Source organism: Oncorhynchus tshawytscha, linkage group LG33 (assembly GCF_018296145.1).
Source record: "Oncorhynchus tshawytscha isolate Ot180627B linkage group LG33, Otsh_v2.0, whole genome shotgun sequence".
NCBI lineage: Eukaryota > Metazoa > Chordata > Actinopteri > Salmoniformes > Salmonidae > Oncorhynchus > Oncorhynchus tshawytscha.
The window spans coordinates 32,478,938-32,503,805 of NC_056461.1; the positions used below are offsets into that span (position 1 = coordinate 32,478,938).

Genomic DNA, 24,868 nt, shown 5'->3' on the forward strand with positions numbered 1-24,868 from the left:
CGTTCTCTTGATCAAAGAGATCTGCCTCTCCCCGTTTCTGCTAACGATGAGAACGTGATCTGCTTCATAGTGTCGAGGGGGAACACTGGAACCTCCAAATTCACTAGAATGTACAGCGTGTCCTGACACAAGCACATTTATTCGGCTCCAAGTAGTTGCACAAACTTGCAGATATGCCTATATGCGGAAACACAATACAGTCAGGCATACATACCTACAGTCTATGTCAGCTCAGAAACAATCAGATTAACATTTACTGTTCAGTCAAATACAGAAGCCCAAAACACATACAGTATTAAGGCACAAGGCGAGACCCACATGCAGACACAGGAGGCAGATGGTTGGAGTCTTACAATGTTTAATAATCCAAAGGGGTAGACAAGAGAATGGTCGTGGACAGGTTAAAGGTCAAAACCAGATCAAAGTCCAGGACGTAGAGTGGCAGACGGGCTCATGGTCAATGCAGGCAGAATGGTCAGGCAGGCGGGTACAGAAACAGGGTAAAAACCGGGAGGACTAGAAAAAGGAGAATAGCAAAAGGAGTACGGAAAAAATACACTCGTTGACTTGACTGAACATACAAGACGAACTGACACAGAGAGACAGGAAACACAGGGATAAATACACCGGGGATAATAAGCGACACCTGGAGGTGGTGGAGATAAGAACAGGTGAAACAGATCAGGGTGTGACATACAGTGCCTTCAGAAAGTTTTCACACCCCTTGACTTGTTCCACATTTTGTTGTGTTACAGCCTGAATTTAAAATGGATTAAATCGCTTTTTTTTGTCACTAGCCTACACACAATACCCCATAATGTCAAAGTGGAATTCTGTTTTTAGATCTTTTTTTTCCAAAAAAATCTGGAATGACTTGAGTCAATAAGTATTCAACCCATTTGTTTATAGAAAGCCTAATTAAGTTTAGGAGTGAAAATGTGCTTAACAAGTCATATAGTAAGTTGTGTGGACTCACTCTTTGTGCAATAATAGGGTTTAACATTATTTTTGAATGACCACCTCGTCTTTGTACCCACACATAGAATTATCTGTAAGATCCCTCAGTCAAGCAGGGAAGACCACAAAGACCAGGGAGGTTTTTCAATGCCTCACAAATAAGGGCACCGATTGGTAGATGGGTAAAAAAAATAAAAAAGACATTGAATATCACTTCGAGCATGGTAAAGTTATTAATTACACTTTGGATGGTGTATCTATACACCCAGTCACTACCAATATTTAAGCGTTCTTCCTAATATAGTTGCCGGAGAGGAAGGAAACCGCTTAGGGATTTCACCATGAGGCCAAGGGTGACCTTAAAACGGTTACATAGTGTAATGGCTGTGATAGGAGAACTGGGGATGTGTTGTATTTACTCCATATTATTCATCTAATTGACAGAATGGAAGAATTAAGCCTGTAAAGAATACAAATATTCCAAAACATGCATCCTGTTTGCAACAAGGGACGAAAGTAAAACTGCAAAAATGTGGCAAAGAAATTCACTTTTTGTCCTGAATAAATGTTTGGGGAAAGTCCAATAAAACACATTACTGAGTACCACTCTCTATATTTTCAAGCCTAGTGGTGGTTGCATCATGTTATGGGTATGCTTGTAATCGTTAAGGACTGGGGAGTTTTTCAGGATAAAAAATAAACGTAATGGAGTTTAGCGCAGGCAAAATCCTAGAGGAAAACCTGGTTCAGTCTGCTTTCCACCAGACACTGGGAGATTAATTTACCTTCCAGCAGGACAATAATCTAAAACACAAGACCAAATATACACTGGAGTTGCTTACCAAGAAGACAGTGAATGTTCCTGGGTGGCCTAGTTATAATTTTGACTTAAATCTTATTGAAAATCTATGGCAAGACTTGAAAATGGTTGTCTAGCAATGATCAACAACCAACTTGACAGAGCTTGAAGAATTAAAATAATAATAATGGGCAAATATTGCACAATCCAGGTGTGCAAAGCTCTTAACGACTTACCCAGAAATACTCACATCTGTAAACACTGCCAAAGGTGATTCTAACATGTATTGACTCAGGAATGTGAATACTTATGTAAATGAGTTATTTTTGTATTTCATTTTAATTTCCAATTTCTAAAAACATGTTTTCACGTAGTCATTATGGGGTATTGTGTGTAGATGGTTGAGAAAAAAAACATTTATTCAATTCAGGCTGTATCACAACAATGTGGAATAAGTCAAGGGGTATGAATAGTTTCTGAAGGCCCTGTAGGCACACACACGAACAAACCTACTTTCTCACACACACACACACACACACACACACACACACACACACACACACACACACACACACACACACACACACACACACACACACACACACACACACACACACACACACACACACACACACACTTGACTGGGATGTCTTTACCCCAAAATTCCATGCCAGGCCTGGCTCATTATCCCAGCAGAAGCAACATGAGATTTCTCTTTTTCCCCCTCTAGTCAAACATCCATTATTTAGCAGCATGTTGATCACGTTGAGCCTCAAGTCACAGATCTCTCTCCTCTCTCTGTTCCATTCCATTCCCCAAGTGCTCAGCAGCTCCCCATAGCCACATGCACAGAGCAACACAAATCACTAGCCGAAAAACTTGGCCATAGTGCTATATAGACACTACAAGACCAAAAGTATGTGGACACCCGTTTGTCGAACATTTAATTCCAAAATCATGGGCAGTAATATGGAGTAGGTCCTCTATTTGCTGCTGTAACAGCCTCCACTCTTCTAGGAAGGCTTTCCACTAGATGTTGGAACATTGCTGTGAGGACTTGCTTCCAAGTCATTAATGAGGTCGGGCTCTGATGTTGGACAATTAGGCCTGGCTCGCAGTCTGTGTTTCAATTCATCCCAAAGGTGTTTGATGGGGTTGAGGTCAGGGCTCTGTGCAGGTCAGTCAAGTTCTTCCACACCAATCTCGACAGAATTGTCTAGAATGTCATTGCATGCTGTAGCGTTAAGATTTCCCTTCACTGGAACTAAGAGGCATAGCCCGAACCATGAAAAACAGTTCCAGACCATCATTCCTCTTTAACCAAACTTTAAAGTTGGCACTATGCATTCGGGCAGGTAGCCTTCTCCTGGCTTCCGCCAAACCCTGATTCGTCCATTAGACTGCCAGATGGTGAAGCGTTATTCATCACTCCAGAGAATATTCCACTGCTCAAGAGTCCAATGGCGGCGAGCTTTACACCACTCCAGCCAATGCTTGGCATTGCACATGCTGATCTTAGGCTTGTGTGCGGCTGCTCGGCCATGGAAACCCATTTCATGAAACTCCTGACAAACAGTTCTGGTGCTGACGTTGCTTCCAGAGGCAGTTTGGGACTCGGTAGGGAGAGTTGCAACCAAGGACAGACGATTTTTACTCGCTACGTGCTTCAGCACTCGGCAGTCCCATTCTGTGAGCTTGTGTGGGCGATCACTTCGCGGCTGAGCCGTTGTTGCTCCTAGATGTTTCCACAGTAACAGCACTCTAGCAGGACAGAAGTTTGACGAACTTACTTGTTGGAATGGTGACATCCTATGACGTTGCCACGTTGAAAGTCACTGAGCTCTTCAGTAAGGCCATTTTATTGCCAATATTTGTCTATGGAGATTGCATGGCTGTGTGCTCAATTTTATACACCTGTCAGCAACGGGTATGGCTTAAATAGCTGAATCCACAAATTTGAAGGGGTGGCCACATACTTTTGTATATGCACTGTATACTGAGTGTACAAAACATTTAGAACACCTTCCTCATATTGAGTTCCACCCCCTTTTGCCCTCAGAACAACCTCATGGATTCAACAAGGAGTCAAAAGCGTTCCACAGGGATGCTGGCCCATGTTGACTTCAATGCTTCCCACAGTTGTATCAAGTTGGCTGGATGTCCTTTTGGTGGTGGACCTTTCTTGATACACACGGGACATACGGGAACTGTGTTTCAGTTCTTGACCCCAAACGATGAAAATAAAACCTAATATAACTCAAACGGAAAGCATTTGCATTTTTGCGCAGTCCAGGCAGTGCTGAGAGGGATAGTTTGGCCTGCTATTTGTTGACCCTCTGCCATACACCGTTCAAAAGGCGCTCAAATCTTTTGTCTTACCGATTCACCCTCTGAAGGTTGACAATGCCTTTACCCCCTCAGGAGACTGAAAAGATTTGGCATGGGTCCCCAGATCCTCAAAAAGTTCTACAGCTGCACCATCGAGAGCATCCTGACAGGTTGCATCACCGCCTGGTATGGCAAATGCTCGGCATCCGACCGTAAGCAATGACAGAGTGTAGTGCGTGCAGTCCAGTACATCACTGGGGCCAAGTTTCCTGCTATCCAGGACCTATATACTAGACGGTGTCAGAGGAAGGCCCAAAAAATTGTCAAAGACTCCAGTCACCCAAGTCATAGACTGTTCTCTCTGCTACCGAACATCAAGCGGTACCAGAGCACCAAGTCTACCCGGGCTATTTACATTGACCCCCCTTGTCTTTACATGGCTGCTACTCGCTGTTTATTATCTATGCATAGTCACTTTACCCCTACCTACATGTACAAATTACCTCAACTAATCTGTACCCCCTTACATTGACTCTGTACTGGTATCTCCTGTATAGCCTCATTATTGTTATTTTATTGTGACTATAATATAAAAGTAGATTCCCCAATACTGATCAAGGTCCTCAGCTATATATAACTAGGAGTTCACAGGTATATTGTGCTGTAGGTCATAAAGGACCTGCCTGATGTTTGCTGCTGTTTATTCTAACAGGTCTCTGAGACATACAGTATATATATATATATATATACACACACACACACACACACACACACACACACACACACACACACACACACACACACACACACACGGTACCAGAGTTGAAGAGCATGGGTACGAGGTAATTGAGGTAGATAGAGTGCCTTCGGAAAGGATTCAGAATCCTTGACTTTTGCCACATTTTGTTACGTTACAGCCTTATTCTAAAACGGATAAATTATTTTTATCCCTCATCACTCTACACACAATACCCTCTAATACCCTCTAATGACAAAGCCAAGAACTGTTTTTAGAAAAGAAAAAAAACGGAAATAATACATTTACATAACTTTACAGACCCTTTACTCAGTACTTTGTTGAAGCACCTTTGGCAGCGATTACAGCCTTGAGTCTTCTTGGGTATGAGGCTACAATCTTTGAACATCTGTATTTGGGGAGTTTTTCCCATTCTTCTCTGCAAATCCTCTCAAGGGCTGTCAGGTTGGATTGGGAGTGTCGCTGCACAGCTATTTTCAGGTCTCTCCAGAGATGTTAGATTGGGTTCAAGTCCGGGCTCTGGCTGGGTCACTCAAGGACATTCAGAGACTTGTCCCGAAGCCACTCCTGCGATGTCTTGGATGTGTGCTTAGGGTCATTGCCCTGTTGGAAGGTGAACCTTCGCCCCAGTCTGAGGTCCTGAGCGCTCTGGAGCAGATTTTCATCAAGGAACTCTCTGTACTTTGCTCCGATCATCTTTCCCTCACACCCGACTAGTCTCCCAGTCCCTGCCACTGAAAAACTTTCCCATAGAATGATGCTGCCACCACCATGCTTCACCATAGGGATGGTGCCAGGTTTCCTCCACGCGTGATACTTGGCTTCATCAGATCAGAGAATCTTGTTTCTCATTTTTTGAGTCCTTTAAGTGCCTTTGGGCACTCTGCCATAAATGCCACTTTGGTGGAGTGCTGCAGAGATGGCTTTCCTTCTGGAAGGTTCTCCCATCTCCGCAGAGGAACTCTGGAGCTCTGTCAGAGTGACCATCGGGTTCTTGGTCATCTTCCTGACCAAGGCCCTTCTCCCCCAACTGCTCAGTTTGGCCAGTCGCCCAGCTCTAGAAAGAGTCTTGGTGGATCCAAATTTCTTGCATTTAAGAATGATGAAGGCCACTGTGTTCTTGGGGTCCATCAATGCTGCAGAAATGTTTTGGCACCCTTACCCAGATCTGTGCCTCGACACAATCCTCTCTTGGAGCTCTACAGACAATTCCATCGACCTCATGTCTTTGTTTTTGCTCTGATATGCACTGTCAACTGTGGGACCTTTATATAGACCGGCAGGGTGCCTTTCCAAATAATGTCCAATCAATTGAATTTACCACAGGTGGACTCCAATCTGTCACGCTGGTATAAAGAATTTGGAGACAGGCGCAGGAATACACAATAGGGGTTTTTAATACACCCAAAACAAACAGGTATACAAAAACACTGGGCTGTACCCAAACAAAAGAGCGAGGGTAAACCTCGTTGACCGACACCGGATGATACCCGTAATACACAATGTATAAAGCACGCAGCATAACAGCTGCACTACGCATAGGTACTCACACAACCAACGGACATGGGAACAATAACCAACAAAGACAGAGGGAACAGAGGGCGCATATATAACATACTAATCAGGGGTAATGGGAACCAGGTGTGTGTAATCAGACAAGACAGTCTGGGGTTGATGATAATGATTCCCGTTCAGTGAAGCCTAGAAAGCCGGTGACGTAGACCTCCGGAACTGGTGAACAGAATGAGCATCAGTACCGACGGGATCTGTGACACAATCAAGTTGTAGAAACTTCTTAAGGATGATCAATGGAAACAGGATGCACCTGAGCTCAATTTTGAGTCTCATAGCAAAAGGTCTGAATACCTATGTAAATAATGTTTTTTTATTTATAAATTTGCAAACATTTCTAAAAAAACTGTTTCCACTTTGTCATTATGGGGTACTTTGTGAAGATTGCTGAGGATTTTTTTTTTTATTGAATCCATTTTATAATAAGGCTGTTATGTAACAAAATGTGGAAAAAGTGAAGGGGTCTGAATACTTTATGAATGCACTGTACTTAAGAGCACAATGGTGTCAGATTTATTTTAGTACCCAATCTGAATTAAACATAATTGCCTATGATTGATTGAAATGCAAACCTGAGTTCATAGTAAGGCCTCAGGTCCAGCAATGAGAAAGGCTGCTGCTGCAGCAGCACGCGTGGCTACTTTATGACTTTATATTAGGCAGAACACAAAAGACAAACAGTGTCTTCGACCACTGACACACGCAGATCAGCTTCAGTGCAGAACATTACCTTTGTTGCTCCCAAAGCAATGAATTTGGGTTTGATGTGATGTTTCAGAGGATGCCTTATTTGGCAGTGGCTATCTAATTCAAGTATCGTTTCCTGTGGTATTACAGTATTATTAGCTTTGCATCAGAAGACACTGCATCCCATGTTTGGATACAATACAATCATTTCCTTCATATTAGGGTTTAGAAATACATACAGTAACTACTCATTTGGACAGTGGTGGTAAGTTAAGGGCTTTTTACTCTCTGTTGATCAGACATTAAACTGCTCATACATATTTCAGAATATGGATTGTTGAGCCTCGCATTAAAAGAGTCCATTTTTATTCCACACGTCACTTTGTCAATTTACAGCAATGAATAAATGATAATAGACTCTGGAAGCATCCATAATTAAAGTAGGCCACATTTTGGGAGGACTGACGGTAGACCTCACGCACTCTGTTTACAGTCATGCAATCTGAGACAGAACTTTTCACCTTGTGCAATTTATAAGACACTTTTAGGGTTCTCTAAGGGCACGGTTAGCTTTATGCATACAAACACTGTAATTAAAAAGTGGGTTGAGCAGTTTTATCTACAGTATTGGAGGATAGAGTCTATATAGGCCTTGTTGTGTCCTTATCGCGCCTCACAAACCTTCAACACCGCGGACAGCAACACGATCTGAACAGACTTAAACAAGGGACTGGTAAACCGGTTCAGCACCATGGCCGTTGAACAGCGACACGCCGCAGCTCTTAACTAGCATTTGCATTTTTCCTCACCACACAGCTCCGCCCATAATTTGGTTGCTAGCAAGCCGACAGCATGCTAAGTAGTGCTAGGTATCAACAGCCCAGTAGGGGCTGGAAGGTGTAGTGAGCTTCGATTGGTCAATCGTGGCACAATCGCCTAGTATTTATATGAAGTTTAGCTTTCCCTAACTTAGGTCCCGCCCTGTTCACACTCTGTCACCCATGCTCACATCGCCCACTTCCCTTCTCTTCCATTGAAAATGAATGGCTTTCCATAGTTTCACTGTGTTCTCTGTTCCATTGAGGGGTGTTGTCTCTGTTCTCTCCACAGCCGTGCCCTTCCCCCTGAGTCATCGCCTCACGTTGAAGGAGGTGTTTGACTGTGAGGGGAAGCCCAAGGTGGACCTGCTCAAAGCCCACCTCACCAAGGAGGGCCGCGTGGAGGAGGCAGTGGCACTACGCATCGTCAACGAGGGCGCCGCCATCCTGCGCCAGGAGAAAACCATGCTGGACATAGAAGCACCAGTCACAGGTTAGGAGGAGGGATCACCTTTAACTCACACTCTGGTGAAACACACTTTGACTGACATTCCCAGCGTTCACGTAATGGTTCAACAGAGAGAAGGAAGGGTGGAAGTCGCATCACAATGTGGAAGATACCCATTCTGACAGCTGTATGATTTATGCTGGTTATTTTGACCAGTGGCGAGTGAGATAGAGTATTATGCCTAGGTAACTGTGAAAGTGGGTCAGTGTGCTTAAAGTGCTTCAGATTGAGGGACTCTTTTATGAGCAGGTTCGTCTGAGAGTCTGAGCTCTGGAGTAAACTCTGGGAGAATGTACTTTTGTTTGGTGTAGAAATATATGTCTGTGTATGAAGGTGTATGATTGTAAGCAAATACTAGCAGGGAGACAAGAGAGACTGGGAGTGAATTCAATACCAGAAATACAAAAATAAACTCCAAAGCACCTGTAGAGACATCAAAGCAGGACTGTATATGCAGCATCCCATAGCAGGTAGCTGTCACTTTCAGTATCATCTGCATTATGGTCATGTAAGAATAATACATTTCTTAAACACATCAGCACATCAAAAGCTCTGCATCTCTCTTTATCTTTTCAAGAATCAGATCAATGTTGAGTGTTGTTCTGCCTCTCAGACAGACATGGATAGACAGGCACTACAGTACGTGATGAGGAACACAGTCCATTGAGGCTTGTTCAACCAATCAATGCAGCAGTTTATCCTATGAGCCGTAGTGAAAGATAGTCACCTCACCTGCATATGACCTCACCATCATGTTGGGATAACTCACCTCAATATATATGAGTACAGATGTATGATCTTAATTTGATCGCACTGTAATCCTGAAATGCAGGACATTTTATGCTTTTAGTGTATTTTAGGTTTAAAAAGGCTTCTGAAGTTTGTAATTTCCACTTTGAAATTTCATAGTTGATTTTTCCTTTTTTTATGTATCAACCCCTACAAAAATGTCCTTTAATTATAATCCACATAATATTTCAAATTTCCTGTTGCTGCAGGATTATTTTCCTGCTGTAGCAAACTGGCTCAAATTAAGATCCTACATCTGTAGATGTGTTTCCTTTTTAAATTAACATGGCTGAACAGTCCAGCATATAGTTCGTGTGGGATTCTTCAGGCTTTTAGCTTGCTTATAATAAAATGCTACACATTGTTAGGTATGCCCTACTCTCTATGGGGACAGCCGAAGAACCTTTTTAGGTTCTAGATAGCACCTTTCTTTCTAAGAGTATAGTTATCAGTAAAGGCAGTGCTAGTACAAAAGACAAGTGCAGGTTTGTTAAGCTGTGGGAATTATATTTGCTTGTTTGTTTACACTAGCACCATTTGACTTTTTTACTATTGTGACAAGGTCACACAATACCCCTCTGGATTCCACCAGTTCAGTATGCCTCTACACTGAGCACAGTGGCCCCTTTTGTCCCTGGGCTGACAGCCATCTAGCACACAGTGATAGTAGTGTTGAACAACCCCTCAGTCCTGACTCATCCACACCACAGAGCATGATCACATCCCAGCCACAGCTACCTGCCTGCCTGCCTGCCTGCCTGCTGTAGCACCAGCCAGGTTGTCCAAATGGACTGATATACCCTTTCAAAAATGTTATGCTCCTTTTGGATATTTTAAATGTGAGAAGCCATTTAGATGCAGTTGCGAGAAAGGGAGAGAGTTTACGTGTGCGAGCATGTTGGTTGTAGATAGACATATGGTATAGCTACACTGCTTTCTGATGGTACTGGGAAGCATGAGTAATGAGTAATTATATTTGCCATTACGTCCAATCAGATAGGAGGTAGACCTATTTACTATGACAGCTACTAAGCATGCACATAGCTTCTTGCATATTTGATACAGTCTTGACATTAATAATATATGTTTTCAAGGTTTAATTCATCCTAGTTTTGACTAATCTGAGCAAGCTATTATGAACAAAGGGGTCAGACTAACTCACAACAGGTGAACACAAACTACCCTCACACAAAGGCACTTACTGTAAAAACAGGCAAGCACACACATAAACCTGAAAACACACAACAGCGCAGCAAAAAGCACACTCACTCGCGCATCTCTTGATGCTGGATCACATACACATCCTCGTTGTTATCGGATTTAGTCGTTCCTCTATCATTAAGCCCAGTAGTCATGGGATGCTAGATGCAGACAAACTTACATAATACTGCCTCCAGAAATGAAGACATTGAAGAATGCTGTTAGAGAGTGACAGAGAAGGGAATGACATAGAGGGAAACAGAGAAATAGTGGGTATGGGGGAAATGTGAACGAGTGAAAAACAGAATGGTAGTAGAGAGAAAAAGATAGAGAGATAATGGAGGAGGGAATAACAGGGAGGGGTGGTAGTGGTGGTTCTGTTCTGTTCTGTGCACATCAGCCTTTTCTCCCCTCCCCCAAGTCTGAAAATCTTCCCATACTGAGGCCATGCAGGGACAGGATGGCTGGAATAAGGTATTAGAAATGGAGGAGAGGACATAGTAAAGTACAAAGATGGCTGGAGTCTCTCAGGAGCAAGGTATTAGAATATCTGGATGATGCGATGGAGGACTGGAGTAAGGTATTAGAGATGGAGGAGAGGAGGATTAAGGTTTAAGATGGTGGCTAGAGGACTGGAGTAAGGTTTATAGATGGAGGGAGAGGAGGACTGGAGTAAGGTATTATAGATGGAGGGAGAGGACTGGAGTAAGGTATTAGAGAGATGGAGTAAGGTATTATAGGAGGGACTGGAGTAAGGTATTATAGATGGAGGGAGAGGAGGACTGGAGTAAGGTATTAGATGGAGGGAGAGGAGGACTGAGAGGATGGAGAGGAGGACTGGACTGATGTAGAGATGGAGGGATGACTGGAGAGGATTATAGATGGAGGAGTGGAGGACTGGAGTAAGGTATTATAGATGGAGGGAGAGGAGGACTGGAGTAAGGTATTATAGATGGAGGGAGAGGAGGACTGGAGTAAGGTATTATAGATGGAGGGAGAGGAGGACTGGAGGAGATGGAGGGAAGGACTGGAGTAAGGTATTATAGATGGAGGGAGAGGAGGACTGGAGTAAGGTATTAGAGATGGAGGAGGACTGGAGTAAGGTATTAGAGATGGAGGGAGAGGAGGACTGGAGTAAGGTATTATAGATGGAGGGAGAGAGGAGGACTGGAGTAAGGTATTATAGATGGAGGGAGAGAGGGAGGGAGAGGAGGACTGGAGTAAGGTATTAGAGATGGAGGGAGAGGAGGACTGGAGAGGTATTATAGAGAGAGGAGGACTGGAGTAAGGTATTATAGATGGAGGGAGAGGAGGACTGGAGTAAGGTATTATAGATGGAGGGAGAGGAGGAGATGGAGATGGAGGGAGGAGGACTGGAGTAAGGTATTATAGATGGAGGGAGAGGAGGACTGGAGTAAGGTATTAGAGATGGAGGGAGAGGAGGACTGGAGTACTGGAGTAAGGTATTATAGATGGAGGGAGGAGGAGGACTGGAGTAAGGTATTAGAGATGGAGGGAGAGGAGGACTGGAGTAAGGTATTAGAGATGGAGGGAGAGAAGGACTGGAGTAAGGTATTATAGATGGTAAGGTATTATAGATGGAGGGAGAGGAGGACTGGAGTAAGGTATTATAGATGGATGGAGGGAGAGGAGGACTGGAGTAAGGTATTATAGATGGAGGGAGAGGAGGACTGGAGTAAGGTATTATAGATGGAGGGAGAGGAGGACTGGAGTAAGGTATTAGAGATGGAGGGAGAGGAGGACTGAGTAAGGTATTAGAGATGGAGGGAGAGGAGGACTGGAGTAAGGTATTATAGATGGAGGGAGAGGAGGACTGGAGTAAGGTATTATAGATGGAGGGAGAGGAGGACTGGAGTAAGGTATTATAGATGGAGGGAGAGGAGGACTGGAGTAAGGTATTATAGATGGAGGGAGAGGAGGACTGAGTAAGGTATTATAGATGGAGGGAGAGGAGGACTGGAGTAAGGTATTAGAGATGGAGGGAGGGAGAGGAGACTGGAGTAAGGTATATAGATGGATGGAGGGAGAGGAGGACTGGAGTAAGGTATTATAGATGGAGGAGAGGAGAGGAGGACTGGAGTAAGGTATTAGAGATGGAGGGAGAGGAGGACTGGAGTAAGGTATTATAGATGGAGGGAGGAGGACTGGAGTAAGGTATTAGAGAGGGAGGGAGAGGAGGACTGAGTAAGGTATTATAGATGGAGGGAGAGAGGACTGGAGTAAGGTATTATAGATGGAGGGAGTGGAGGACTGGAGTAAGGTATTATAGATGGAGGGAGAGGAGGACTGGAGTAAGGTATTAGAGATGGAGGGAGTGGAGATGGAGGAGGAGGACTGGAGTAAGGTATTTAGATGGAGGGAGAGGAGGACTGGAGTAAGGTATTATAGATGGAGGGAGAGGAGGAGAGGAGGACTGGAGTAAGGTATTATAGATGGAGGGAGAGGAGGACTGGAGTAAGGTATTATAGATGGAGGGAGAGGAGGACTGGAGTAAGGTATTATAGATGGAGGGAGAGGAGGACTGGAGTAAGGTATTATAGATGGAGGGAGAGGAGGACTGGAGTAAGGTATTATAGATGGAGGAGAGGAGGACTGGAGTAAGGTATTATAGATGGAGGGAGAGGAGTAAGGTATTATAGAGGACTGACTGGAGAGGTATTAGAGATGGAGGGAGTAAGGTGGAGTTAGAGATGGAGGGGAGACTGGAGGACTGGAGTAAGGTATTATAGATGGAGGGATGGAGGAGAGGAGTAAGGTATTAGAGATGGAGGGAGGAGGACTGGAGTAAGGTATTAGAGATGGAGGGAGAGGAGGACTGAGTAAGGTATTATAGATGGAGGGATTATGGAGGACTGGAGTAAGGTATTATAGATGGAGGGAGAGGAGGACTGGAGTAAGGTATTAGAGATGGAGGGAGAGGAGGACTGGAGTAAGGTATTAGAGATGGAGGGAGAGGGAGAGGAGGACTGGAGTAAGGTATTATAGATGGAGGGAGAGGAGGACTGGAGTAAGGTATTAGAGATGGAGGGAGTGGAGGACTGGAGTAAGGTATTTTAGATGGAGGGAGAGAAGGACTGGAGTAAAGTATTAGAGATGGAGGGAGAGGAGGGAGAGGAGGACTGGAGTAAGGTATTATAGATGGAGGGAGAGGAGGACTGGAGTACGGTATTATAGATGGAGGGAGAGGAGGGAGAGGAGGACTGGAGAAAGGTATTATAGATGGAGGGAGAGGAGGACTGGAGTAAGGTATTATAGATGGAGGTAGAGGAGGGAGAGGAGGACTGGAGTAAGGTATTATAGATGGAGGGAGGAGGACTGGAGTAAGGTATTAGAGATGGAGGGGGAGAGGAGGGAGAGGAGGAGGAGTAAGGTATTATAGATGGAGGGAGAGGAGGACTGGAGTAAGGTATTATAGATGGAGGGAGAGGAGGACTGGTAAGGTATTTAGAGGGGAGGAGGGAGATGGAGGAGGACTGGAGTAAGGTATTAGAGATGGAGGGAGAGGAGGACTGGAGTAAGGTATTAGAGATGGAGGGAGAGGAGGACTGGAGTCAGGTATTATAGAGGAGGAGGGAGAGGAGGACTGGAGTAAGGTATTATAGATGGAGGGAGAGGAGGACTGGAGTAAGGTATTATAGATGGAGGGAGAGGAGGACTGGAGTAAGGTATTAGAGATGGAGTGGAGGGGAGATGGGAGGACTGGAGTAAGGTATTAGAGATGGAGGGAGAGGAGGACTGGAGTAAGGTATTATAGATGGATGGAGGAGAGGAGGACTGGAGTAAGGTATTAGAGGAGGAGGGAGAGGAGGACTGGAGTAAGGTATTAGAGATGGAGGGAGAGGAGGACTGGAGTAAGGTATTATAGATGGAGTGAGAGGAGGACTGGAGTAAGGTATTATAGATGGAGGGAGAGGAGGACTGGAGTAAGGTATTATAGATGGAGGGAGGGAGACTGGGAGGACTGGAGTAGGAGGAGGACTGGAGTAAGGTATTATAGATGGAGGGAGAGGAGGACTGGAGTAAGGTATTAGAGATGGAGGGGAGGAGGGAGAGGGACTGGAGTAAGGTATTATAGATGGAGGGAGAGGAGGACTGGAGGTATTAGAGATGGAGGGAGAGGAGGACTGGAGTAAGGTATTAGAGATGGAGGGAGAGGAGGACTGGAGTAAGGTATTAGAGATGGAGGGAGAGGAGGACTGGAGTAAGGTATTATAGATGGAGGGAGAGGAGGACTGGAGTAAGGTATTATAGATGGAGGGAGAGGAGGACTGGAGTAAGGTATTATAGATGGAGGGAGAGGAGGACTGGAGTAAGGTATTATAGATGGAGGGAGAGGAGGACTGGAGTAAGGTATTAGAGATGGAGGGAGGGAGGAGGACTGGAGTAAGGTATTAGAGATGGAGGGAGAGGAGGACTGGAGTAAGGATGGAGGGAGAGGAGGACTGGAGTAAGGTATTAGAGATGGAGGGAGGGAGGGGAGGACTGGAGTAAGGTATTATAGATGGAGGGAGTGGAGGACTGGAGTAAGGTATTAGATGGAGATGGAGGGAGAGGAGGACTGGAGTAAGGTATTATAGATGGAGGGAGAGGAGGACTGGAGTAAGGTATTATAGATGGAGGGAGGAGGACTGGAGTAAGGTATTATAGATGGAGGGAGAGGAGGACTGGAGTAAGGGAGATGGAGGGAGTGGAGGGAGTATTATAGAGGACTGGAGTAAGGTATTTTAGATGGAGGGAGAGGAGGACTGGAGTAAGGTATTATAGATGGAGGGAGAGGAGGACTGGAGTAAGGTATTATAGATGGAGGGAGAGGAGGACTGGAGTAAGGTATTATAGATGGAGGGAGAGGAGGACTGGAGTAAGGTATTATAGATGGAGGGAGAGGAGGACTGGAGTAAGGTATTATAGATGGAGGGAGAGGAGGACTGGAGTAAGGTATTATAGATGGAGGGAGAGGAGGACTGGAGTAAGGTATTATAGATGGAGGGAGAGGAGGACTGGAGTAAGGTATTAGAGATGGAGGGATGGAGGACTGGAGTAAGGTATTAGAGATGGAGGAGAGTGGAGGACTGGAGTAAGGTATTATAGATGGAGGGAGAGGAGGACTGGAGTAAGGTATTAGAGATGGAGGGGGAGAGGAGGACTGAGAGGGAGATGGAGGGAGAGGAGGACTGGAGTAAGGTATTATAGATGGAGGGAGAGGAGGACTGGAGTAAGGTATTATAGATGGAGGGAGAGGAGGACTGGAGTAAGGTATTAGAGATGGAGGGAGAGGAGGACTGGAGTAAGGTATTAGAGATGGAGGGAGAGGAGGGAGAGGAGGACTGGAGTAAGGTATTATAGATGGAGGGAGATGGAGGGAGAGGAGGACTGGAGTAAGGTATTATAGATGGAGGGAGAGGAGGACTGGAGTAAGGGTGGAGTAATTAGAGATGGAGGGAGAGGAGGACTGGAGTAAGGTATTAGAGATGGAGGGAGATGGAGGGAGAGGAGGACTGGAGTAAGGTATTATAGATGGAGGGAGAGGAGGACTGGAGTAAGGTATTATAGATGGAGGGAGGGAGAGAGGACTGGAGTAAGGTATTATAGATGGAGGGAGATTATAGATGGAGGGAGAGGAGGACTGGAGTAAGGTATTATAGATGGAGGGAGAGGAGGACTGGAGTAAGGTATTAGATGGAGGGAGAGAGGTATTATAGATGGAGGGAGGGACTGGAGTAAGGTATTATAGATGGAGGGAGAGGAGGACTGGAGTAAGGTATTATAGATAGGAGGACTGGAGTAAGGTATTAGAGATGGAGGGGAGGAGGGAGAGGAGGACTGGAGTAAGGTATTAGAGATGGAGGGAGAGGAGGACTGGAGTAAGGTATTAGAGATGGAGGGGAGGAGGAGGACTAAGGTATTAGAGATGGAGGGGATGGAGAGGAGGACTGGAGTAAGGTATTATAGATGGAGGGAGAGGAGGACTGGAGTAAGGTATTAGAGATGGAGGGAGGAGGACTGGAGTAAGGTATTATAGATGGAGGGAGAGGAGGACTGGAGTAAGGTATTAGAGATGGATGGGGAGAGGAGGACTGGAGTAAGGTATTAGAGATGGAGGGGAGGGAGGAGATGGAGGAGGACTGGAGTAAGGTATTATAGATGGAGGGAGAGGAGGACTGGAGTAAGGTATTAGAGATGGAGGGAGAGGAGGACTGGAGTAAGGTATTAGAGATGGAGGGAGAGGAGGACTGGAGTAAGGTATTATGGAGTAAGGATGGATGGGGAGAGGAGGACTGGAGTAAGGTATTATAGATGGAGGGAGAGGAGGACTGGAGTAAGGTATTATAGATGGAGGGAGAGGGAGAGGAGAACTGGAGTAGGGTATTAGAGGAGGAGGGAGAGGAGGACTGGAGTAAGGTATTAGAGATGGAGGGAGAGGAGGACTGGAGTAAGGTATTATAGATGGAGGGAGAGGAGGACTGGAGTAAGGTATTAGAGATGGAGGTAGAGGAGGGAGAGGAGGACTGGAATAAGGTATTATAGATGGAGGGAGAGTAGGACTGGAGTAAGGTATTATAGATGGAGGGAGTGGATGACTGGGGTAAGGTATTAGAGGAGGAGGGAGAGGAGGACTGGAGTAAGGTATTAGAGATGGAGGGAGAGGAGGACTGGAGTAAGGTATTAGAGATGGAGGGAGAGGAGGACTGGAGTAAGGTATTATAGATGGAGGGAGAGGAGGGCTGGAGTAAGGTATTATAGATGGAGGACTGGAGTAAGGTATTAGAGATGGAGGGTGTGGAGGACTGGAGTAAGGTACTATAGATGGAGGGAGTGGAGGACTGGAGTAAGGTATTAGAGATGGAGGACTGGAGTAAGGTATTATAGATGGAGGGAGTGGAGGACTGGAGTAAGGTATTAGAGGAGGAGGGAGAGGAGGACTGGAGTAAGGTGTTAGAGATGGAGGGAGAGGAGGACTGGAGTCAGGTATTATAGATGGAGTGAGTGGAGGACTGGAGTAAGGTATTATAGATGGAGGGAGAGGAGGACTGGAGTAAGGTATAATAGATGGAGGGAGAGGAGGACTGGAGTAAGGTATTATAGATGGGGAGGACTGGAGTAAGGTATTATAGATGGAGGGAGGAGGACTGGAGTAAGGTATTATAGATGGAGATGGAGAGGTATTACTGGAGAGGAGGGGAGATGGAGGGAGAGGAGGACTGGAGTAAGGTATTAGATGGATGGAGGGAGAGGAGGACTGGAGTAAGGTATTAGAGATGGAGGGGAGGAGGACTGGAGTAAGGTATTATAGATGGAGGGAGAGGAGGACTGGAGTAAGGTATTATAGATGGAGGGAGAGGAGGACTGGAGTAAGGTATTATAGATGGAGGGAGAGGAGGACTGGAGTAAGGTATTATAGATGGAGGGGAGAGGGACTGGAGTAAGGTATTATAGATGGAGGGAGAGGAGGACTGGAGTAAGGTATTAGAGATGGAGGGATGGAGGAGAGGAGGACTGGAGTAAGGTATTTTAGATGGAGGGAGAGAAGGACTGGAGTAAAGTATTATAGATGGAGGGAGAGGAGGGAGAGGAGGACTGGAGTAAGGTATTATAGATGGAGGGAGAGGAGGGAGAGGAGGACTGGAGTAAGGTATTATAGATGGAGGGAGAGGAGGACTGGAGTAAGGTATTATAGATGGAGGGAGAGGAGGACTGGAGTAAGGTATTATAGATGGAGGGAGAGGAGGACTGGAGTAAGGTATTAGAGATGGAGGGAGAGGAGGGCTGGAGTAAGGTATTATAGATGGAGGGAGAGGAGGACTGGAGTAAGGTATTAGAGATGGAGGGAGGAGACTGGTAAGGTATTAGAGATGGAGGGAGAGGAGGACTGGAGTAAGGTATTATAGATGGAGGGAGAGGAGGACTGGAGTAAGGTATTAGAGATGGAGGGAGAGGAGGACTGGAGTAAGGTATTAGAGATGGAGGGAGGAGGAGGACTGGAGTCAGGTATTATAGATGGAGGAGGAGGACTGGAGTAAGGTATTATAGATGGAGGGAGAGGAGGACTGGAGTAAGGTATTAGAGATGGAGGGAGAGGAGGACTGGAGTAAGGTATTATAGATGGAGGGAGAGGAGGGAGGAGGACTGGAGTAAGGTATTATAGATGGAGGGAGAGGAGGACTGGAGTAAGGTATTATAGATGGGGACAGGAGGACTGGAGTAAGGTATTAGAGATGGAGGGAGAGAAGGACTGGAGTAAGGTATTAGAGATGGAGGGAGTGGAGGACTTGAGTAAAGTATTAGAGATGGAGGGAGAGAAGGACTGGAGTAAAGTATTATAGATGGAGGGAGAGGAGGACTGGAGTAAGGTATTATAGATGGAGGGGAGGAGGACTGGAGTAAGGTATTATAGAGATGGAGGGAGAGGAGGACTGGAGTAAGGTATTATAGATGGAGGGAGAGGAGGACTGGAGTAAGGTATTATAGATGGAGGGAGAGGAGGACTGGAAAGGTATTAGAGATGGAGGGAGAGGAGGACTGGAGTAAGGTATTATAGATGGAGGGAGAGGAGGACTGAGAGAGGAGATGGAGGGAGAGGAGGACTGGAGTAAGGTAGGGAGATGGAGGGAGAGGAGGACTGGAGTAAGGTATTATAGATGGAGGGAGAGGAGGACTGGAGTAAGGTATTATAGATGGAGGGAGAGGAGGACTGGAGATAAGGTAAGGTATTATAGATGGATGGATTAGAGGATGGAGGGAGAGGAGGGAGGAGGACTGGAGTAAGGTATTATAGATGGAGGGAGAGGAGGACTGGAGTAAGGTATTATAGATGGAGGGAGAGGGAGTAAGGTATTAGAGATGGAGGGAGAGGAGGACTGGAGTAAGGTATTAGAGATGGAGGGGAGGAGGACTGGAGTAAGGTATTAGAGATGGAGGGAGAGGAGGACTGGAGTAAGGTATTATAGATGGAGGGGGAGGACTGGAGTAAGGTATTAGAGATGGAGGAGAGGAGGACTGGAGTAAGGTATTAGAGATGGAGGGAGAGGAGGACTGGAGTAAGGTATTATAGATGGAGGGAGAGGAGGACTGGAGTAAGGTATTAGAGATGGAGGGAGAGGAGGACTGGAGTAAGGTATTATAGATGGAGGGGAGGGAGGAGGACTGGAGTAAGGTATTATAGATGGAGGGGAGGGACTGGAGAAGGTATTATAGATGGAGGGAGAGGAGGACTGGAGTAAGGTATTATAGATGGAGGGAGAGGAGGACTGGAGTAAGGGAGATGGAGGGAGAGGAGGACTGGAGTAAGGTATTATAGATGGAGGGAGAGGAGGACTGGAGTAAGGTATTAGAGATGGAGGGAGAGGAGGACTGGAGTAAGGTATTATAGATGGAGGGAGAGGAGGACTGGAGTAAGGTATTATAGATGGAGGGAGAGGAGGACTGGAGTAAGGTATTAGAGATGGAGGGGAGGAGGACTGGAGTAAGGTATTAGAGATGGAGGGATGGAGGACTGGAGTAAGGTATTATAGATGGAGGGAGAGGAGGACTGGAGTAAGGTATTATAGATGGAGGGGAGAGGAGGACTGGAGTAAGGTATTATAGATGGAGGGAGAGGAGGACTGGAGTAAGGTATTATAGATGGAGGGAGAGGAGGACTGGAGTAAGGTATTAGAGATGGAGGGAGAGGAGGACTGGAGTAAGGTATTATAGATGGAGGGAGAGGAGGACTGGAGTAAGGTATTATAGATGGAGGGAGAGGAGGAGAGGAGGACTGGAGTAAGGTATTAGAGATGGAGGGAGAGGAGGACTGGAGTAAGGTATTATAGATGGAGGGAGAGGAGGACTGGAGTAAGGTATTATAGATGGAGGGAGAGGAGGACTGGAGTAAGGTATTATAGATGGAGGGAGAGGAGGACTGGAGTAAGGTATTATAGATGGAGGGAGAGGAGGACTGGAGTAAGGTATTAGAGATGAGGGAGAGGAGGACTGGAGTAAGGTATTAGAGATGGAGGGAGAGGAGGACTGGAGTAAGGTATTATAGATGGAGGGAGGAGGACTGGAGTAAGGTATTAGAGAGGAGGGAGAGGAGGACTGGAGTAAGGTATTAGAGATGGAGGGAGAGGAGGACTGGAGTAAGGTATTATAGATGGAGTGAGAGGAGGACTGGAGTAAGGTATTATAGATGGAGGGAGAGGAGGACTGGAGTAAGGTATTAGAGATGGAGGGAGAGGAGGACTGGAGTAAGGTATTAGAGATGGAGGGAGAGGAGGGAGGGGAGGACTGGAGTAAGGTATTATAGATGGAGGGAGAGGAGGACTGGAGTAAGGTATTAGAGATGGAGGGAGAGGAGGACTGGAGTAAAGTATTAGAGATGGAGGGAGAGAAGGACTGGAGTAAGGTATTAGAGATGGAGGGAGAGGAGGGAGAGGAGGACTGGAGTAAGGTATTATAGATGGAGGGAGAGGAGGACTGGAGTAAGGTATTATAGATGGAGGGAGAGGAGGGAGAGGAGGACTGGAGTAAGGTATTATAGATGGAGGGAGAGGAGGACTGGAGTAAGGTATTATAGATGGGGACAGGAGGACTGGAGTAAGGTATTAGAGATGGAGGGAGAGAAGGACTGGAGTAAGGTATTATAGATGGAGGGAGAGGAGGGAGAGGCAGACTGGAGTAAGGTATTATAGATGGAGGGAGAGGAGGACTGGTATTATAGATGGGGACTGGAGTAAGGTATTAGAGATGGAGGGAGAGGAGGACTGGAGTAAGGTATTAGAGATGGAGGGAGAGGAGGACTGGAGTAAGGTATTAGAGATGGAGGGAGAGGAGGACTGGAGTAAGGTATTAGATGGAGGGGAGAGGAGAGGAGGACTGGAGTAAGGATTAGAGATGGAGGGAGAGGAGGACTGGAGTAAGGTATTATAGATGGAGGGAGAGGAGGACTGGAGTAAGGTATTAGAGATGGAGGGAGAGGAGGACTGGAGTAAGGTATTAGAGATGGAGGGAGTGGAGGACTGGAGTAAGGTATTATAGATGGATGGAGGACTGGAGTAAGGTATTATAGAGATGGAGGGAGAGGAGGACTGGAGTAAGGTATTAGAGATGGAGGGAGAGGAGGACTGGAGATGGAGGGAGAGGAGGACTGGAGTAAGGTATTATAGATGGAGGGAGAGGAGGACTGGAGTAAGGTATTATAGATGGAGGGAGAGGAGGACTGGAGTAAGGTATTAGAGATGGAGGGAGAGGAGGACTGGAGTAAGGTATTATAGAGATGGAGGGAGAGGAGGACTGGAGTAAGGTATTATAGATGGAGGGAGGAGGACTGGAGTAAGGTATTAGAGATGGAGGGAGAGGAGGACTGGAGTAAGGTATTAGAGATGGAGGGAGAGGAGGACTGGAGTAAGGTATTAGAGATGGATGGGGAGAGGAGGACTGGAGTAAGGTATTATAGATGGAGGGAGAGGAGGACTGGAGTAAGGTATTAGAGATGGAGGGAGAGGAGGACTGGAGTAAGGTATTAGAGATGGAGGGAGAGGGAGGGAGGAGGACTGGAGTAAGGTATTAGAGATGGAGGGAGAGGGAGGACTGGAGTAAGGTATTAGAGATGGAGGGAGAGGAGGACTGGAGTAAAGGTATTAGAGATGGAGGGAGAGGAGGACTGGAGTAAAGTATTAGAGATGGAGAGGAGGGAGAGGAGGACTGGAGTAAGGTATTATAGATGGAGGGAGAGGAGGACTGGAGTACGGTATTATAGATGGAGGGAGAGGAGGGAGAGGAGGACTGGAGAAAGGTATTATAGATGGAGGGAGAGGAGGACTGGAGTAAGGTATTATATATGGGGACAGGAGGACTGGAGTAAGGTATTATAGATGGAGGGATTGGAGGACTGGAGTAAGGTATTCGAGATGGAGGGAGAGGAGGGAGAGGAGGACAGGAGTAAGGTATTATAGATGGAGGGAGAGGAGGACTGGAGTATGGTATTATAGATGGAGGGAGAGGAGGACTGGGGTAAGGTATTAGAGGAGGAGGGAGAGGAGGACTGGAGTAAGGTATTAGAGATGGAGGGAGAGGAGGACTGGAGTAAGGTATTAGAGATGGAGGGAGAGGAGGACTGGAGTCAGGTATTAGAGGAGGAGGGAGAGGAGGACTGGAGTAAGGTATTATAGATGGAGGGAGAGGAGGGCTGGAGTAAGGTATTATAGATGGAGGGAGAGGAGGACTGGAGTAAGGTATTAGAGATGGGGAGAGGAGGACTGGAGTAAGGTATTAGAGATGGAGGGAGTGGAGGACTGGAGTAAGGTATTATAGATGGAGGGAGAGGAGGACTGGAGTAAGGGATTAGTGGAGATGGAGGGAGAGGAGGACTGGAGTAAGGTATTAGAGATGGAGGGAGAGGAGGACTGGAGTAAGGTATTATAGATGGAGGGAGTGGAGGACTGGAGTAAGGTATTATAGATGGAGGGAGAGGAGGACTGGAGTAAGGTATTATGGAGATGGAGGGAGAGGAGGACTGGAGTAAGGTATCATAGATGGGGACAGGAGGACTGGAGTAAGGAGATGGAGGGAGAGGAGGACTGGAGTAAGGTATTAGAGATGGAGGGAGAGGAGGGAGAGGGACTGGAGTAAGGTATTAGAGATGGAGGGAGAGGAGGACTGGAGTAAGGTATTAGAGGAGGAGGAAGAGGAGGACTGGAGTAAGGTATTAGAGATGGAGGGAGAGGAGGGAGAGGAGAACTGGAGTAAGGTATTATAGATGGAGGGAGAGGAGGACTGGAGTAAGGTATTAGAGATGGAGGGAGAGGAGGACTGGAGTAAGGTATTATAGATGGAGGGAGAGTAGGACTGGAGTAAGGTATTATAGATGGAGGGAGTGGATGACTGGAGTAAGGTATTATAGATGGAGGGAGAGGAGGACTGGAGTAAGGTATTAGAGATGGAGGGAGTGGAGGGAGTGGAGGACTGGAGTAAGGTATTTTAGATGGAGGGAGAGGAGGACTGGAGTAAGGTATTATAGATGGAGGGAGAGGATGGAGAGGAGGACTGGAGTAAGGTATTATTGATGGAGGGAGAGGAGGACTGGAGTAAGGTATTATAGATGGAGGGAGAGGAGGACTGGAGTAAGGTATTATAGATGGAGGGAGAGGAGGACTGGAGTAAGGTATTATAGATGGAGGGAGAGGAGGACTGGAGTAAGGTATAATAGATGGAGGGAGAGGAGGACTGGAGTAAGGTATTATAGATGGAGGGAGAGGAGGACTGGAGTAAGGTATTAGAGGTGGAGGGAGTGGAGGACTGGAGTAAGGTATTAGAGATGGAGGGATGGAGGACTGGGTAAGGTATTATAGATGGAGGGAGGAGGACTGGAGTAAGGTATTAGAGATGGAGGGAGAGGAGGACTGGAGTAAGGTATTAGAGATGGAGGGAGAGGAGGACTGGAGTCAGGTATTATAGATGGAGTGAGTGGAGGACTGGAGTAAGGTATTATAGATGGAGGGAGAGGAGGACTGGAGTAAGGTATTAGAGATGGAGGGAGAGGAGGACTAGAGTAAGGTATTAGAGATGGAGGGAGAGGAGGGAGGGGAGGACTGGAGTAAGGTATTATAGATGGAGGGAGAGGAGGACTGGAGTAAGGTATTAGAGATGGAGGGAGAGGAGGACTGGAGGGAGATGGAGGGAGAGGAGGACTGGAGTAAGGTATTAGAGATGGATGGAGGGAGAGGAGGACTGGAGTAAGGTATTATAGATGGAGGGAGAGGAGGACTGGAGTAAGGTATTATAGATGGAGGGGAGGAGGGAGAGGAGGACTGGAGTAAGGTATTATAGATGGAGGGAGAGGAGGACTGGAGTAAGGTATTATAGATGGGGACAGGAGGACTGGAGTAAGGTATTATAGATGGAGGGATTGGGAGGACTGTAAGGTATTATAGATGGAGTAAGGGAGATGGAGGGAGAGGAGGGAGAGGAGGACTGGAGTAAGGTATTAGAGATGGAGGGAGAGGAGGACTGGAGTAAGGTATTATAGATGGAGGGAGAGGAGGACTGGAGTAAGGTATTAGAGATGGAGGGAGAGGAGGACTGGAGTAAGGTATTAGAGATGGAGGGAGAGGAGGACTGGAGTAAGGTATTAGAGATGGAGGGAGAGGAGGACTGGAGTCAGGTATTAGAGGAGGAGGGAGAGGAGGACTGGAGTAAGGTATTATAGATGGAGGGAGAGGAGGGCTGGAGTAAGGTATTATAGATGGAGGGAGAGGAGGACTGGAGTAAGGTATTAGAGATGGGGGGAGTGGAGGACTGGAGTAAGGTATTAGAGATGGAGGGAGTGGAGGACTGGAGTAAGGTATTATAGATGGAGGGAGTGGAGGACTGGAGTAAGGTATTAGAGGAGGAGGGAGAGGAGGACTGGAGTAAGGTATTAGAGATGGAGGGAGAGGAGGACTGGAGTAAGGTATTATAGA

The 24,868-nt window shown here is 46.4% G+C and overlaps 1 protein-coding gene across 2 annotated transcripts in view; it reads left to right on the forward strand.

Annotated features, from left to right (window-relative positions):
• ppp3ca (protein phosphatase 3, catalytic subunit, alpha isozyme) overlaps positions 1-24,868 on the forward strand; it is an 81,716-nt gene that overhangs the window by 11,316 nt on the left and 45,532 nt on the right. For both annotated transcript variants that reach the window (XM_042311464.1, XM_042311465.1), the window contains exon 2: positions 8,211-8,411. In XM_042311464.1, the coding sequence (XP_042167398.1) occupies positions 8,211-8,411 (201 nt within the window). The remainder of the gene's footprint in view (positions 1-8,210; positions 8,412-24,868) is intronic.